Source organism: Tauraco erythrolophus, chromosome 26, assembly GCF_009769465.1.
Source record: "Tauraco erythrolophus isolate bTauEry1 chromosome 26, bTauEry1.pri, whole genome shotgun sequence".
NCBI classification, from domain to species: Eukaryota; Metazoa; Chordata; class Aves; order Musophagiformes; family Musophagidae; genus Tauraco; species Tauraco erythrolophus.
The window spans coordinates 420,547-437,670 of NC_141490.1; the positions used below are offsets into that span (position 1 = coordinate 420,547).

Consider the following 17,124-nt stretch of genomic DNA (forward strand, 5'->3'; position numbering starts at 1 on the left):
ATGAATATGCCACGAGGAGTGAGAACGGGGCCCTGCAGGAGCCATCCCACCTCCAGCACTTCTCTTGGGGGCACAGACCGAAGCACCGCTGGGTTTTAATTTTTGGCATCAATTTGGTCACTGGCATCTCCCCTTGCCGCCTGGCATGCGCGACGGAGCGGTGAGACTGGGCAGCTACACCTTGGCACTGCGTGCAGCGCTGCCAACGGCTCCTGGGATTTAACGGGGGGGCGAAGTCGCCTCTCCTCCACCTCCTGCCCAGATTCCAGGTGGAGGGAACGAAATCCCTGGCATCGACAGAGTTTGTGTTAGGGCTTCCAGCTGCAAGGCTGGCAGTGCCCACGGTTGGTGTCGGGGGCTGGCATCCTGCAGCAAAGATGCCCCTGGGTCCGCTTGCTGTGGCCGGGGGCGCTCTGGCGGGGCCGGTGGCTTTAGAGATGGTTTCAGCCCAGGGTCTTCGGGCCAGAGGGGCATGGGGAGTGCTTGTTGTTGGCATCGCTCTCAGGAGAAAACATCTTTACCGTGTTCATCTTTCAAGCTGATGCCCTTTGGAAGCTTCGCGCCTGCGGCAGCTGGTTTGGCATCAGCAGGTCCGGCCGCGCGGGCGGTGCGGCGCGCCGGGCTCGTCGGGCAAAACCACCGCCGGATCTCTGGCGCTTATTAGTCTGAGGACGACACGGCGGCTGGTCCGCCCGCCGCGCCGAAGGACAGATCTTTAAAAAAGCAAAGGCCAATTATAGAGATTCGGAGTCGGTAACGAGCCCAAACCCGTTTGATCATTCCGGCTCCTGCTGGGCGAGCGGGAAGAGGAGGGGAAGCTGCGGGGACCCGCCGCTGCCGCGAGAAGCGCGGGGCTTTGCTGCCTCTCCGTGGCGGGCACGGCGCAGGAGGCCGCCCGCCACGTCCCCTCCGGTCCCCCCGCGGCCCCCATCCCGGGACAGCGGGCGAGGGGCTGCGGGGACCCCCGTCGGGCACGGTGCAGGCAGCGCCGGGGGGGCTGGAGGCAAAATCCGGGTGCCAACATCCTGGTTTTTGGGGCGAGGAGGCGACGTTGCAGTTTTCCAGGGAAAAGCAGCAAAAATAAAAGCAACGGAGTCGCTGAAACAGAAGGGGAATGTCGGCAGGCGCTTCTGGTGGGCCGGCGGCGGTTCCTGGTGCCCACGGGATGGATGCCGACGGTCCTCTGCCGGGGCGACTGACGGCCTTGGGAGTGCCACGTTGTGTTACTGACCGCAGGGATTGTGGTTACCCAGGGATTGCCATCAACTACGGCCGGTCGCGCGGGGCATCGCGCGGCTCGGGGGCTGCCGGGGGCGTTTCGGTAGCAAATTATTCCGGAAAAAGTAAAGCTCGGCGCAAAAATGGACAGCACGAGCATGCCCTGCTCGTGGCCGGGAGCGTGGCTGGCTGGCACCCGGGGCAGAGGACGCAGGAGGGAAGTTAAAAGTGAAAGTAGAACAGGGGCTAGGCGACGTCCGGCAGGAAGGGCGAGCCGCAGCCCTTGTGCTCGGGCAGCATGGACGCTCCCGCGGCCTTCACGGACGCGGAATTTTACCAGAAGAGCTTCGACCCTCAGGAGTATTTGAAAGAGTTTTACAGCTGGAGCGACAGCCAGGGGCAGCCGAACGCGCTTCTGATGCAGAACCTGAGGAGCTTGTTCAAAATGTTCTCGCTGGGTGAGTACCCCGTGCCCGCCCGAGGCGCTGGGCAGCGGTGGACGGTGCCAGTTTGCAGGGCTGCCCTCGGGCTGCTGCTGCTCGGGGTGCACAGAGCCAGCTATATGCTGTATAGACACTTTTTAAAAAACAAACGACTGGGGTCGGTCCCTCCGCGCCAGGAGCAGGTGTTGCCCCTGCCCATGGGCAGGGCTGGGGGCTCTGCACCCCTGCAGGAGCTGCCCCCGGCTGGGCTGCTGCCAGAGAGCCCCGGGCAGCAGGGGGATGGGGCTGTGCCATGGGTCCGTGGCACTCGGGATGGTGTTTCGGGGTTAGGGGACGCACAGCCCCATGGGGCTCTGGGATGTTTCTGTCCTGGGGCACAGTCTCCATCCTCACCGGGATGGTCTTCCCCCTCACTCTGCACCAGACGGGCTGACGGGCAATACCCTGCTAGACGTCGGCTGTGGCCCCACCATCTACCAGCTTCTGTCCGCTTGTGAGCACTTCCAGGAGATCATCGCCTTGGACTACACGGACCAGAACCGCCGGGAGCTGGAGAAGTGGCTGAGGAACGAAGCGGGAGCCTTCGACTGGAGCCCGGTGGTGAAATACGTTTGCGAGCTGGAAGGGGACAGGTGAGGCTGGCTTCCCACCACCCACCGCGGCGGGCATAGAGTCGCAGTCACAGATGCCAAATAACAACATAACGAGCTTTCATCTAGTCACTTGTTTATTCATTTGCCAGGGAGAAGTGGACTGAGAAAGAGGAGAAACTGAGGAAGAAGGTGAGGCGGGTTCTGAAGTGCGACGTGACCAAAGCCAACCCCGTGGAACCCGCGTCCCTGCCTCCTGCCGACGGCATCGTCTCCACCTTCTGCTTGGAGGCCGCCTGCGAGGACCTGCCCACCTTCTGCAGTGCCCTGAGAAACGTCGGCAGCCTCGTGAAGCCGGGGGGGCACCTGGTGATGCTCATGGCCCTCGGGGAAACCTTCTACACCTTCAACAAGCAGGTTTTCTCGTGCCTCCGCCTGGAGAGAGCCGACGTGGAGGAGGCTGTGAAGGGCGCTGGCTTCGACGTGAAGTTCTGCGAGGTCCGGCCGCAGCTGACCGACGACATCCGCGCGGACTGCGACGCCGTGCTGAGCCTCGTGGCACGCAGGCGTGCCTCCGCCACCAGATAGCACGTGGGCACTGCGGAGGGAAACCATGGTGTGTCTGGCTCCCAAAAGCCCCGCTGATGTAACCCACAGCCCCTCACCCCTTTACTTGAAAGCAAATAAACTTGTGAGTGCCCCGACAGCGTCTGCAGGGTGGGATTCACGCGGCACGTGCCGCACCAGCACCGCAGCCCCGGCTGCGTGCCAGCAGCCCAGGCTGGGGGTAACCCCGCTGGCTCGCCCCAGCCCAGCCCAGAAACCGGAATCACACCGGAGTCCCCTCCCTGCCATCCTCCCAAGGCAGAGCAGAGCTTCTGAGAAGCTTCCCTCTTTCTGTTCCGTGCAGCAGCCGCGACGCGCTCTTTCGAGACCAAAATCTGGTTTTATGGGAAAAAAGTTTGGCTGCAAAGGCGGTGAGGCCGCCCGGACCCAGACCTGTTTCTGTGCGAATCCTGCACCTATTATTTCTGACAGGAGAGGGTGGTATAAAGTAAGAGAGAGAGAGCAACAGCCCAGGAAGAGTCCAAAGGTTGAAAGGAGCCACGGTCTGCACGTACCGTAAGAGCTTGGCAGCACCCAGCAAGCCCAGGCAGGAACCACAGGAGTTCGGTCTCCTCTCCGTCCTGTCACCTTTTAGCTTCTTGGTAGGAATCTACAAAAAACCACAACACTGAAGTCTTCAGGGCTGTAGGGTCACGTTTGCACCAGTACAGACCAGTTAGTACCACGGCTGTTAGGTGTAACAGCATGCGGACCCCAGAAGCGCGCAGCGGAGACCCCCCGCCGGCGAGGCAAGGACCGCGCTGGTGATGCCACCAGCTGCTCCAGCTCCGTGCGCCGTGAGTGGCCCCACAGCCGCCGGGATGCCCCGCGCACGCGGAACGGGTTTTTGGCACTGCCGCCAGCGCCGGGAACGGCCTCGTTGCCCAGCTCCACGAAACGCTCCGGCAGCTGCGGAAAGCCCGGGGACGCTCGGAGGCAGCTCAGGACCGCCGGCGCTGGCTGGTTAACGCCGAACACAACGCCGCCGTTCCGTCGAGCCCGCGGCGCCGTCAAGGCAGGAATTCAGCAGCTGCTGCCATGTTCTCTGGAAATAACAAGCCCAGGTCTTGTAGCGCTGGCGTCTTTAATCGCTGTTTAACCGTTCGAACATCGGCATCGCTGGGGATTTTTATGGTCCGCTTCAAAAGCACAATGATTCCCTTCACGGAGGAGTTTGTAGCTACAATTATCCTTCTGTCGCAACCTGCCAGGAGTCATCGAAAGCCTTTCCCAGCGCAGAGGCCGGGCGGTATTCCGCCTGCCGGTATTCCGCCTGCCGCTCGCGCTTGCCCGCAGAAATCGCGGCGGCACCTCCGGCAGCAAGGTGGGTGCAGGTCGGAGGTGGCACCTCCGAGGCTGGGCGCAGGTCGGAGCTGTGCCGGGAAGACGTCGACTCGGGGGCCGACCGGCTCAGCTCTCCCCTCGCCCGTGCAAGCTTTGGGAATAGCAGGATAAAGCCGACGCGACGGCGAGGGCGTCAAAAGGGACGGCAGGCTGCCCTCCCAGACCCCTTTCCCTCCTCCCCTCTCCCTCCTCCTCTCGCTGGGGTGACATACCCCAACTCACCCGAAGCCCAAGCCGTGAAGGAAAACAGGGACTGAAGCTCAGCTTATCCCGCAGCACCCACGGCTGTTGGTTTTGCCCCTCTCCCTCTCCGCACCGCCGTCAATCACCCTCCGGATGTTCCGCGGCCGTAATGGAAAGAGCACGCCGGGATAAGAGGTGCCGTTACCGCGTCGGCTGCCGTGACCCGTCCGCTTTCCATCGAGCAGCCCCGTTGCCACAGCGCTGCCACCCGCCTGGAGAAGTCACGGAGGCGGCCGAAGCGCCGGAGGGGGGGGAGCACAGTCAGGTGAGAGGGAAAGTGCGGCTCACGCCTGCAACCGGTGCTGGGGACGGCGGGAACGCGACAGGGGAGCCGGCTGAGTGGCCGCTGGGCTCTGGACCACACGGCAGAGCCGAGACGGAGCCCCGAGCTGGGAGGCGAGGGGCATCCACAGCTCAAGAGCAGTAACCCAGGAGGCAGGCTGAGAAAGGGGCACGAGGCACGGGCACAGGCAACGACCCGAGAGGACTAGGTGCTCGTTTTGCCTCTGGAGCGGAATTGGCTGAAGTTTCTGCAACATTTGAGAGCAATCGCACATCCCGAACGAAAACGGGCAGCTAAAGAACGCGTTTTGACCCCTGAAGCAAGAAACTTCCTGGTTTTCTGGTTTGCTGCCTTGAAGAGCAAAAGGGGCACAAAAAAGGAAAAAAAAAAAAAACCACAACAGAATTCCAAGAGCAGGCCTGTGAAATCCTGAAATAGTTTCCCATTCTCTCGTTGCACCTTTTTTCCAGCCGGGGCTGTGCGAGGCTGCGGTGCCCGAGCCCGCCAGCACCTTCCGTGGGCCCGGCACACGCGGAGCGAGCCGCAATGGTAAGGACGCTGCACGCGCTCCCAGCCGAGCCCAGGGGGCCCAGAATGGAAAAAAAAAAAGCAGAGGAAAGTAAACGAGGCTCCAGGGAAATTAAGGGAAAGTGGAAGTCCTGGCAGAGCGAGGTAGTAATTTCCTTTCTGAGCAAGTGACTGTTTGGAATTTAACCAGGCGAACGCGATTAAACCAAACGAACATAAATTCTAGGTGCGGCGGTGAGTAATGAAGCGAAGAAAATGAACAGCACCTCATTAGCGAGAAGATAGGATATGCCATAACGCGCAGGAATCTAGCGCAAAATGAAGCCTCAACTTCCCCTTCCCAAGTTTTTCCAGATGGAAAACACCCGTTTCGCATCCGGCGCCTTCCGAGGCATCCGGGGGGATTGCGGTCGCTGGGAAGAACCGTGCTCCATCCAATGCCAGGGGAGCTGTTTGCAAAACACCCGGAGAAGCGGCGTGCCCGGGAGATGACCGCCCGGCGCCCGGACCCTTCTCCGGCCGGGGCCAGCGGGAGGCAGCCCGCCAGTGGCCACCGAACTGGGGCTTGTGGCAACCCAACTGGACGGTGGCGCGAAAGGCGCCGTTCTCCAGCCGGCTTCGCGCGCCGCGTCTCCCTCTGGTTCTCTGGCGACACGAACCACCTCGACGCTCGGTCGGGAGGCCTTGGCACGGAGCGGGCATGGAGCGGGCACCGGACCGGGCAACCGGGAGCCTTTTCCCCGCCTGCGAACCGCTGGTTCCGGGGTTTTTAACCCGTACGGCGGTGTTTTAACGCCGCTCCCGGGCGCTGCTCCCAACGACACGGAACCCCCACCACCCCCCGTGCCCGGGGAGGCTCCGCCGCCACACCGGGCTCGTCCCGCCGGCGCCTTTCGGAGCTCGGTGGCGGGAAGAAGCGTTTATTGCCGGTGACGGCTCAGCCGCGGGCACCCTCCGCCTCCCGCCCCATCCCCGGAGCCGGCGGGCGGGGCCCCCCGCCCCTTCCCGGTGCCGCCGCCGGAAGGGGCGGGGCGCGCGCGCGCGCGCTGACGCACCGACGTCACGGCGCCGGTGAGAGCGCGCGCGCGCGCGCAGTGCCCGGCCGCGGCGATGGGCGCGGCGGCGGCCGAAGCGGATCGGACCCTTTTCGTGGGGAACTTGGACCCCAAAGTCACCGAGGAGCTCATCTTCGAGCTGTTCCACCAGGTACCGCCGGCGGACCGCCCCGCCGCGCCGCGCCGCTGTACCGGGGCGGGGGAAGGCCGCGGCCGCCATGGCGGGGCGGGTCCCGGCCGAGCGTACGGCGGCCGCCGCAGGACAAACTTCTTCCGGCAGCGCTCGGAGTCGCCCCGCGGCGCGTCCCCCCCCCCGGTGCACGCCACCGACCTCCCCCCGCATCCATCTCCCGCCCCCGAACCTGCACCGGGACGGCTCCGTGCCCGGCGCTGCCATCCTCGTCCCGAGCGGGCCGGTTTAGGCTCAGCTCCCGGTTTCCAAGTCGTTGGTGGCGGATTTCAAACCTGCCGGGGTTTTTATTTGACGCCTCGTGGCTCCCGGTTTGCAGGCGGGGCCGGTGGTTAAGGTGAAGATCCCGAAGGACCGGGACGGCAGACCCAAGCAGTTCGCGTTCGTCAACTTCAAGCACGAGGAATCCGTCCCCTACGGATTGAGCCTGCTTAACGGGATCAAGCTGTACGGAAGGCCCATCAAAATCCAGTTCCGATCAGGTACCTGCAAAAGGGAACAGGAAATAAGCTGGTCCCCAGGGAGAGCGCGAAGCTGCCCTCGGTTTCCCGCTCCCAAATCCGACAGGTTTATATTTCATTGGATAAATCGCTTCCCGTCAAACCGCCGCTCACCTGGTAGCGGACGATTTCCGGGAACGCTGGTGTCCAGCAGGCGCCTGGCTTTGGTCCCTCTGCTCCAGCAGGGGACCGTTGTGTCCGCGATGGCCAGGCGTACAGCCTGAGCCGAGTCTTCTCTTGAGGTTTTTTGGGATTATTCATCCGAATCCTGGAAAACCGTTCCAATTTACCACGCGGGCAGAAAAAGTCGGACCTGACGTCAGCTAAAGGTGGCATGGTAGCCAGGATATCGCCGCCTGATTGCCCCTTTCCTGGCGGGTGCTGGGAGAGCGGCAGCACCTCGTTCCGGAGCGCGGATCGCGCGCCGGGAGGCCACGGACAAAACTCGGGAGCTGATTAATCACGTGGACACTGTCAGCGCCTTGCAAGCGCTCCTCGTGCCCAAACTTTGCGTCTGTTGGTCTCGTGACACGTCTGTTTCTCTCCAGGGAGCAGTCATGCATCTCAAGACGGCAATCCATCTTCTTCCGTGCACGGAGCTGCCAACGCTGGCACGTCTGGCGCGCCGCATCCGACATCGGGCTCTAGCAGGTAGGAGCCCCGTCAGCGCGTAGTTGGAAGTAGAAAACGGCGTTTGTGCGGTTTGCTGCGTTCCCAGCTCTCCTTCCAAGCACCGTTTAGTGTTTTTTTTTCCCTACGGAGCGTATGCTGGAATTCCGCGTACCCGAAACCCTCCTGCAGCAAAAAGAGGGTCGTGTTCTCACACAAGTGTGGAGAAGATCCGCTGAGGTGAAGCGGGGGGAGCGCTGCCGAAGGCACAGCGCGAGCCTGTCCGCGCCGTGTTCCGACCGCAGCAGCTCCGTCGGTTTGGTGCTTGTCATGGGAGAAACGTGTGCTGCGACACACCTGTGTTCACGGCTAAAATTCCTGATCCGTTTTCCCTGCAGGTACGACCGGAGCTCTGACAGCGTGGCAGCAGCGGGATTCGCGCCGGTGCAGCGGTCTCTGCCGTCTTCCGAGAACCTCCAGCGGCAAGCGGTGGTACGTCTGACGTGCCACGTGGAGGCTGGCACGGGGGCTGGCGTTCCTCTGGAAGCGGCGTTCCAGCGCTGCCAGGAAGCGAGTGCCTCCAGCCCACCCACCCTTTTCCTCTTCTCGTTCCAGCTGAACAGTGGCATGTGGCAGCAGCCCGGCTTCGCCCCGCCTGGCTACCCGCCCGCTCCTCCCGCCTTCCGCCCCTCGCCACCCTCCCAAATGCCGTGGCGCCCGGAGGCGCCGGCGCTGCGCAAGGGCAGGCTGGGCGCCCACCCCTACCAGCCGGACAGCAGGCACTTCGGCCGCGAGCCGCGCTTCGGGGAGCGGGCGCCCGACTACGGCAGGGGCAAGCGGGAGGAGTACGGCTTCGAGGAGAGGGGGCCCGCCTACGAGGACAGACACCGGGACGGATGGAGCCAGGACTACGACTACCGGAGGGAGGGCTACAGAGAGGCCAGGTGGCACCCATCGCGGCACTGATGCCCGTTCCGGCGGGCATGGAAGAACTGGAGGGCACAGAGAGCTCCATCTCTTGCTTACGGAGTCTGTACATAAAAAAAAGCACCCAACCCCCCCGTTACCTTTTAGCGTTTGTAGAACCAGGAGCGCCGTGACGTTCCAGAGCCAGCGGTTGGATCCGAACCGCGCGGGCTCGACGCCCTCAGGGCTTTGCGCGGGAGCAAACCCGGCACTGCGGTTCCGGAGGAGCCGGCGCCGTCCGCGTCGGAGAAGGGCGTTTGGATTTTCGTAGCGGGTGGCGGGGCTGGCCCGGTGTCCAACGGCTTCGGGACCGGAGCCGGGCGGGGATGGGCGCTTCCCGGAGCCCGAAGCGTTTCGCACGGCGTTTTTGATACGGGATATTTGCGTATTCCATGGCTTGGGAAGAGCATTAAAAAAAAAAAAAAAAAAAGGAAAAAAAAAAATAATCCTTGGATAAATCGTCCTGATTTCAGCGTCGGGCTGTAAAATCGGTCCCGTGGCTCCGCGGCCGCTCGCGCATCCCCGGGATCGCTCCGGTGTTGGCGGGGAGAGGCTCCCGCGCCCGCCGGGACTACAGCTCCCGGCAGCCCCCGCGCCGCCGGGCCCCGCGCCTGCGGGGCCCGGCGGCGCGGGGGCTGCCGGGAGCTGTAGTCCCGGCGGCCATGCTGGGCCGCACCCGCGCGGGCCTGGGCCGCCTGCGGGGCTGCGCCGGGCGGTTGCGGCGGGCGGCGGCCATGGCCGGCGGCGGCATGGGGCAGCGGATGGTCTGGGTGGATCTGGAGGTGCGGGGCGCGGCGGCGGGGCGGGAGGGGAGGGGAGGGAGAAGGGGGGAGAGCGGGCGGCGCGCTGACGGGGCCCCCCCCCACCCCCCCCCCATCCGCCATCCCGGCAGATGACGGGCCTGGACGTGGAGAAGGACCAGATCCTGGAGATGGCCTGCCTCATCACCGACTGCGACCTCAACGTGCTGGCCGAGGTGAGCGCGGGCCCCGCGCCGGGGGGCTCCCCGGCGGCCCCATCGCCCCCTCGGGGCTCACCCTGCTCCAGCCCGGACTTTCCCGTCTTCTCTCTTCCCAACAGGGTCCTCACCTGATCATTAACCAGCCCGACGAGCTGCTGGACGGCATGTCCGAGTGGTGCAAGGAGCACCACGGGAAGGTAACCCCTCTTGGAGCGGTTGCGCCACGCTTTTTCTTTGCAGCGACGAGGAGGACGCGTCACGCGGGCGGCGCGGTGGCGGGACGGTCACCTAAAGAGGGACAGCTGCGCCCAACGGTTGGCAGGAGAATGGGAGGCTGTAGGTATCGCCCACGCACCGAGGAGCTGGCGCACAACGTGTTGGCCAAGGTCTCACGAGCCCTCCGTGGCGTAGCCGCGAACGGCGGTCGTGTCTTGTATCTCCGCGGCGCGGCTGCTCCTGCTTTGTAGCTTGGCATTCCGTAACGGTGCTGGAAGCCACTGTCCAACTGGAGAGCCAGAAGCATCAGCAAAGGCCAACAGCTCCTGAGCGGTGCCCAGAGACGGCTGGAGCGACAGCTCCCGGGAGAGGTGCCGGCAGGGCGAGCCGTGTGTCGGTGGGCCTGGGAGCGGGGTCCGGCGCTCGGACGTGTGCCGCTGGTTCCCGACTCCGGAAGCGGAGGCTCCGCACCGTGCGGTCCCTCTCAGCGCCGGGTTAAGGAGTGGGTCTGGCTCCCAGTCTGCTCGCTGGCTGCAGGCGTGTCGGGTGCGCTGCTGGCAGCTCCTCCCGGTGAAGCCTGTTCTGAGCTGCCTAAAATAATCCAAAGAGTAAGTCTGAGAGGGAAAGGGAAGATGTGGCTTGAAGTCCCGACTAGGAGCAGGTGCAAGATCAGTGTAGAATAGTCCAGAGCCAACAAAAGGCAAATTTAGATAGCTGGAGAATTAAACGGACCGATTTAGTGTCAACACTGATTGTCATTTTTGCCTGTCCCCCTCAGCACGCCGAGCCCGGCGTTGTTTTTCTCCAAAAGCTTAACTTTTGCAGCAAGAGATTATTTTTTGTTCCTTCACCAGCAAAGAAAGCTTCCTCCTTGCCCGCAGCAAGAAGGCGGATGGATTTTCCCATCCCTGATTATGAACAGAAATTCAAGTTAGCTTTCAATTAAGGGCTGAAGTTTTCAGACACCCGTAACCCCTCCCCTCTCCCCCCCCACTTCGGCATCTCACGCTCCCCGGGAAGGATTAGCAAGAGTTTGGACAAAGAATATTAATTTACCGTGATGGTGCTTTTCCCCTTCTCCAGCTGAGGACTCAAACTCGGCGTCGGTTCACGAGTGAGCTGAAGATGGAAGCGCACGTTATCGCTGCTCCTGAGGAGCTACTTACTTTTAATTGACTAAGAAAAGAGAAGCAATTAGAATACAGATGAAAACGCAGCCACGTAATGAATTTTTTAACCACCACTTGGATCTGTCAAGTAGATTTCTGTGGCGCAGTCGTGGAAACGCGTAGCGTAGCCAGATGGAAATAAATCACTGAGAACACTTGGAGCAGATTTGACATTTAACGACGGGGGAGAAGAAGGAGGAAGGAACTTTTCTGATTTAGAGGAATCTTGATAAACACTTAAGGCAGGATCCTGATTATTTCTGTGTGTTTGTACCTGCTGCTCCATGCTGGGCAGGTGGGCGCCTCTCGTTAAGGAACGTAATGCTCTGCTGGACCGCGTACATGCGGGTGGGTAGATGAGGCTCGCCCAGCGTCTCCGACGTTGAGAAGAACTCCTGAGAAGTACAGCAACTGGGAAAACAATGACAGCAGTACTGCCAGGGTCGACCTGTTGCTGTCGAGCGTTTCTGGAAGTATCATTCGTGGCAGAGTTTCTGATTGGTGACGGATGACTTTTTTTTTTTTGCAGTCTGGCCTTACTAAGGCTGTGAAGGAGAGTAAAATCTCGCTGCAGCAGGCAGAGTACGAGTTCCTGTCCTTCGTGCGACAGCAGACACCGCCGGGCCTCTGTCCTCTCGCAGGTAAAGTATCTTCTTTGCTAACGATAACGATGCCGTCCCTCCCGCAGCTCCCAGCTGGGTGCCCAAGGGCCTGCGTTGCGCGTGGCGGGGACGCTTCGGTTCTCCATGCCGAGCTCCAGCGTGCAAACCAAACCCCGTTTAGTCGAGAGACGTTCAGTGACGGCATCGGCCGTTCTGCAGACTCCCTGAAGCGAAGGCTGCGTGTCGTTACTGTGGGAAACCTCCATCCTTACTGGTTTCGGTGTGCGGTTGTAACTGGGGCGGGCGGCCTGACGGCTGGCAGCGGTCTGCGACCGTCAGACCTGAGCGGCGAGCCCGACAGCGTGTCCTTTCCTCGCTGCGCGTCGCGATCCGAGCGCCACACACGAAACCCTCCGAACGTCCTGCTGCCCGCAGCCACGGTCGGGACGTTCGCCTGCGGCCTCGGGACTGGTGCTACGTGAAACCAGTGCCGATGCCTGTTTCCACTTGGTGGGAGACCCGATGCTTGCATGATGCTTTGATGTTCGTCTGCGTGATGGAAACTGTAGGGGTGGTAACTGAGGAGTTAGTAGAGGGATTACCTATTTAAACGGCGTGTGATCCCGAAGCGAACATCTGACGAGCTCTTCCCGTCATATTTACTAGAAAACGGGATAAACGAGCTGCTGGCAAATAGCTTTTCGTACCCTCTGATCTCTCCCCAGCTCGCTCAGCCTGCCTCTCGTTCGGCTGTCGCAGCTTTGTAACGTCTTTGAAGAAACGTCTTGTTTCGTGTCTTTGTAGGTAACTCCGTTCACGCCGATAAGAAGTTCCTCGACAAATACATGCCTCAGTTCATGAGGCATCTTCACTACAGGATCATTGATGTGAGCACTGTCAAAGAGCTTTGCAGGTAAGTGTTCCCCAGATGGGGTGGCTGGATGGAATGACCTGGGGAAGCCCGTTACGCGGCGCTAACGCTCGCTCTTCTCCAGCCAGGCTGGGGAGAGGGCTGCCCACAGCCCCCGCGCGCTTCCATCTGGTCACGGCGTCACGGCTCGTTCCGTGCAGCCACCCCAACAGAAGAGGTGGAAGAAGGCAGTGGCTGCTCTGGGGCTCCGGGCACGTGGGCTCGCGGGGTCGTGGCTTCTCTGGGTGCTGGGGGAACGTAAATTCTTTCACCAGTTGTAGCAAACCCACAGCAGCCACTGGACGTGTCTTTAAATCCCAGTTCCCTTTTTTAAATGGTGCTTCCTTCCGCTTACAGACGCTGGTATCCAGAAGAATACGAGTTTGCACCAAAGAAGGCGGCTTCTCACAGGTGAGTTTTCTACTTTTGTCCATAACAGAGCAGGGTTTGTCACGCAGGAACTGTGCTCCTCACGAGCAGAACACGGAGCTTCCTCCGAGTGCCAGGCATGCTGCTTCCGATGCCGCCGGCGGCGGGGGCTGCCTGCTTCTGCCCCCTGTCGCACGCTTGTGGTCTTCTGTCTGAAGCCTGGTTAGTGTTGGGAAAGGGATTCTTTAAATATGGGGGAGCAGGAGCTTCCTTACCTGTTCTGAGTCGCTCTGTTTACTGTTCAAGCCCCGATGCTTCTTTGGCAAGGCAGGTATTTGTAGAGATGGCCGTGAGAAATCGCGTCAACAGCCCGTTTTATCTGTCCTTGTACTGGGCAGGGCTGTCTGCAGAGACACAAAAATTGGACGACTGCAAACGGGGAGACGGGAGTTCTGGCTGTTTCCTGAGTTCGTAACGTGTCAGAGAGCTCCTTCTCCTTTCTCTGGAAGGGTTTCATTTTGAGTTACGCTCCTGCCGGCACCTCAGGCATCCCTAAAAGCTGCAGTTGCCTCGAGGTCTCGGAAGAAAAAGCTTCTGTGCAGCATTAAGGCACTTTTATAGAGAGCTGCTGTTCTCTAGTTGTTCTGAACGGAGAAGATAGAATCATAGAATGGTTTGGGTTGGAAGGGACCTCAAAGATCATCTAGTTCCAACCCCCCTGCCATGGGCAGGGACACCCTCCACTACACCAGGTTGCCCAAAGCCTCATCCAACCTGGCCTTGAACACCTCCAGGGATGGGGCTTCCACAACTTCTCTGGTTCCAGTACCTCACCACCCTCAACGTAAAGAATTTCTTTCTTCTATCTAATCTGTTTTGCTCTTGTTTTCCTCTGCTTTCCGTGTGCCCGAGAGCAGCCAGGGTTTTCGTTTCTGACGGACGTGCGATCCGTGCGTATCGGAGTTCGATTTCTCACAGCCGGGAACATTTTGGAAGCGTTGGAACCCAGACGTAGCCGCGGGTGCGCGCAGGTGTTCTGAAACCCTCCTTAATTCTCTTTCAGAGCGCTCGATGACATCAGGGAAAGCATCAAAGAACTTCAGTTCTACAGAGATAGCATCTTCAAGAGGAAAACGGATGAAAAGAAAAGGAAAGTGATAGAGAACGGAGAAGGCGATAAACCTGCCAGCTGATTTCTCATCTCGCCAGGCCATCCCGTGGCACGTACTGGACGTGTCTCCTGGTTCTTTTCTGTTTGCCAGTCTCTCGAGAAGCTGCACCCTTTAGTTCCCCTGTTTCTTAACGGCTGTTAAAACGCGGATGGAAGCCTGAGTTACTGCTTCTTCCCTGGGCGAGCAAGGAATCGAGAGGCTCGAGTCTGGGCAGCGCCTCTGTTTGTACGTAGTGGGTAAAGCACGCTGTGTCATCCTCCTCCTCCTCCTCACCTGGTTTTAGTCGCAGCCTTTCACCACAATAAAACCAGTTCTGTTGAAAGACGGTGTTTTCCCACAGCCTGTCTCTTGCGCTCGCCGTAAGCTGCTCGGCCGACCGGCCCCTCGTAGGAAAGAGAACGCTCTGGGACGTTATTTTCGCCGCACGGTGAGGGAGGGTGTGCCTGCTGCCTTCGTGGGCGTTTAACCCTTTTGTGCAGCCCCTCCGTTTAGAAACGGGCTAGAGCCGCGCGTCGGCTTTGCGGAGAGCAGCGCGGCTGCGTTGCAGTTGGGCAGCGGGGGAGAAGCAAGGTGTAAAAGGAATGTGGGGTGAGGGTGCAGCCTGAAGTTTCCTTTGAGTAGCACGCTCCGCTCAGCAACACTTTCATAGAATCATAGAATCATAGAATGGTTAGGGCTGGAAGGGACCTTCAAAGGTCATCTAGTCCAACCCCCTGCAAGGAACAGGGATATCTCCAACTAGATCAGGTTGCTCAGGGCCTCGTCCAACCTGGCCTTGAACGTCTCCAGGGATGGAGCATCCACCACCTCTCTGGGCAACCTGTTCCAGTGTTCTACAACTCTCATGGTAAAAAATTTTTTCCTAATATCCAATCTGAATCTACCTCCCTCTATTTTAAAACCATTACCCCTTGTCCTATCACAACAGGCCCTCCTGAACAGCCTCTCCCCATCTTTCCTGTAGGCCCCCTTGAGGTACTGGAAGACCGCTATAAGGTCACCCTGGAGCCTCCTCTTCTCCAGGCTGAACAGCCCCAACTCTTTCAGCCTGTCCTCATAGGAAAGGTGCTCCAGGCCTCTTATCATCTTCGTGACCCTCCTCTGGACCCTCTCCAACTGATCCATGTCCTTCTCCAACTGATCCATTTCCAGAACACCAGTTAGAACAAAAACGTTCTGAAAACGTTCAGTTTGATAATGGACACCGTGATGTAATTTTGGCGCTCGCAGCTGCGTGGAGATGATGCGACGGGGAGGGTAAACGCGTGCAGCAGGGACAACCATGGCACTCCAGAGATCGGTGGCGTGAGCGTCAAGACTGAAAAAAATTAAACGTGGCACCGATTGCTGGACAAAACCACACCAGTAACGGAACTGTTCTGTGCCTGCGCGTCCCCGGCGTTTGCCGCACCAGGAATTACTTCGGCGCAGCGGCTTCTAAGGAGCAGCCACCGCGGAGCTTTGCACACACTCACCTCTTTGCTCATGGAAACATCAGTGGGGAAGGGGCTGGAGCGCCAGCCCGGCAGTTCACGGGAGACCTACTTGGTTTCTTTAATTGCGTAAACGCGGCGGTGGCCACTGGTGAACGCACGGGGAGCCCTGGCAGCGCTTCCCTTCACGTTAGGGCTGGGAAAACGGGTCTTGGCAGCGCCCGGCTGGGACGGGAACGGCTGCCGTGAGAGGGTGGTCGCTGCAGGAATGATTACGGGAAGGGAGAATAGTTATAGGCTTTGGGGCCAAGAGGGGCCGTCCAGCAGCTCCCCTGATCTGCTGCGGAGGCAGGTCAGCGTATTTCACCCCCTCGGTCCTCATCCCACGGCTGCATTTAACGCTACAGGGTGCGATAACTTCCGTGAATTAAAGCTCATCTTCCAGGAACCCGTCCAGCCTCCACTTGAGGACAGCAAACGACGGGGAATTTATCGCTTCCCTTGCTAAAGCGTTCCAGCGTTTCACTACCCCGCCGCTGCGACGGTGCGCGTTGTTGCACATCTGCACGTCCCCAGCTCGGTTTCCTGCTCTCTTGCCCAGCGTTACGTCCCCCTCTCCCGTAAGGAGACCCCCTCCCTAGGGGGTACGGTGCCCAAAGGCGGAGGCGCAGCGGCTGCACGGGCTCACCTCGCCGCAGGAAGGAGGATGCCGTAGTGTCGTCACTGCTTTTTGCCTCTTGGCCACTGCTGTGCCCAACCGACCTCCCAGGAGATGTCTCGGAGAAAAGAGCTACCGGCCTCTAAACCAAAAGGGTGTCCAAGAGCACATGGAGTGCGCGTCTCCCTGGTTCCCTTTTATTATCAGTATTAATAATAACGACCATCCGAGGCGTCTCGATCGCTCTTATTATTTGAGCACCTGCTCTTCTAACCGTGGGAACGATTGTTATTGGAGAGAGGCCGTTAAAATGGTTAATGGTGCAAAGAAACGAGTATTTCAAACCTCCCTCTCCGACTCCTGGGCAATCTAAACGTGGGGGTTTGGGGTTTTTTTACCGTGCAGCGGTAGTGGTGGGCAGGCTCGGCCCCCCGTCGGGCAGGGCAGCTCCGAGGGGCATCTCCCTGCTCCGCTTTGCCTTGGTGGCTTCCGCTCCTCCTCGCCCCAAAATGCCGCATGGGATCATCCCACGGTGCCCACGGTGCATCCCCACGGTGCTGCTGGGGCGGGACCCCGGGATGGCGCTGGATCCGACCCGAGGACGCACGGCTCGCCGTCGCCCCAGCAGGAAGCTGCCTGGGACACGCGCCACAGCCACGCGCCGTCGGAATCCGCTTTATCTTTGATTTCGGTTTTGTTAGTTTTCCCCCCTTTTCCTTTGACGACTTCTTTCTGACCTACTTCTCCTCCTTTTCATATTTTATTCCTTTTTAAGAGGCTTGTATTTTTCTCGCAACGTTTTTTTTAAGGAAAACATGCCATCTGTGCTTATGCATTTTTAAATATTGTTTATTCTTGCTTCTGAAGTAAGTGTGCCGTACGAAGGATTTTTCTCTCCTTTTCCCATATTATGCAATAGCTCTCCCGTTTTTATGCGCTGGCGTCTTCTGAGGTTCCGATTTAGTACGAATTTGCCACGCGACTTGGCGAAGCGCAGCAAACCCCACCAAAGCAGGAGTTTTTGTCGTGCTGGAAGCCCAGCTCTCTCCTGCACGAGTC

At 60.0% G+C, this 17,124-nt stretch overlaps 3 protein-coding genes across 5 annotated transcripts; all 3 read left to right on the plus strand.

Annotated features, from left to right (window-relative positions):
• Positions 1-1,491: 1,491 nt before the first annotated feature.
• NNMT (nicotinamide N-methyltransferase) lies at positions 1,492-2,841 on the plus strand. Of its 2 annotated transcripts, none has more exons than XM_086626988.1 (3): positions 1,492-1,676; positions 2,086-2,293; positions 2,404-2,841. In XM_086626988.1, the coding sequence occupies exons 1-3, from the start codon at positions 1,517-1,519 to the stop codon at positions 2,837-2,839; spliced, it is 804 nt and encodes a 267-aa protein (XP_086483114.1). In that variant the 5' UTR covers positions 1,492-1,516; the 3' UTR covers positions 2,840-2,841. The 2 variants fall into 2 exon arrangements, with proteins under 2 accessions (XP_086483114.1, XP_086483115.1); XM_086626989.1 differs by having other exon boundaries at positions 2,113-2,293.
• A 3,514-nt stretch (positions 2,842-6,355) lies between these two features.
• Positions 6,356-8,947, plus strand: RBM7 (RNA binding motif protein 7). 2 transcript variants are annotated; one of them, XM_086626979.1, is made up of 5 exons: positions 6,356-6,461; positions 6,820-6,982; positions 7,549-7,651; positions 8,008-8,112; positions 8,233-8,947. In XM_086626979.1, exons 1-5 carry the CDS (start codon positions 6,366-6,368, stop codon positions 8,573-8,575), a joined length of 810 nt encoding a protein of 269 aa, XP_086483105.1. In that variant the 5' UTR covers positions 6,356-6,365; the 3' UTR covers positions 8,576-8,947. The 2 variants fall into 2 exon arrangements, with proteins under 2 accessions (XP_086483105.1, XP_086483104.1); XM_086626978.1 differs by having other exon boundaries at positions 8,008-8,101; positions 8,225-8,947.
• Positions 8,948-9,237: 290 nt separating this feature from the next.
• On the plus strand, positions 9,238-14,279 carry REXO2 (RNA exonuclease 2). The gene is made up of 7 exons (XM_086626934.1): positions 9,238-9,357; positions 9,468-9,551; positions 9,656-9,733; positions 11,451-11,562; positions 12,328-12,436; positions 12,791-12,844; positions 13,866-14,279. The coding sequence occupies exons 1-7, from the start codon at positions 9,238-9,240 to the stop codon at positions 13,993-13,995; spliced, it is 687 nt and encodes a 228-aa protein (XP_086483060.1). The 3' UTR covers positions 13,996-14,279.
• The last annotated feature ends 2,845 nt before the right edge of the window (positions 14,280-17,124 follow it).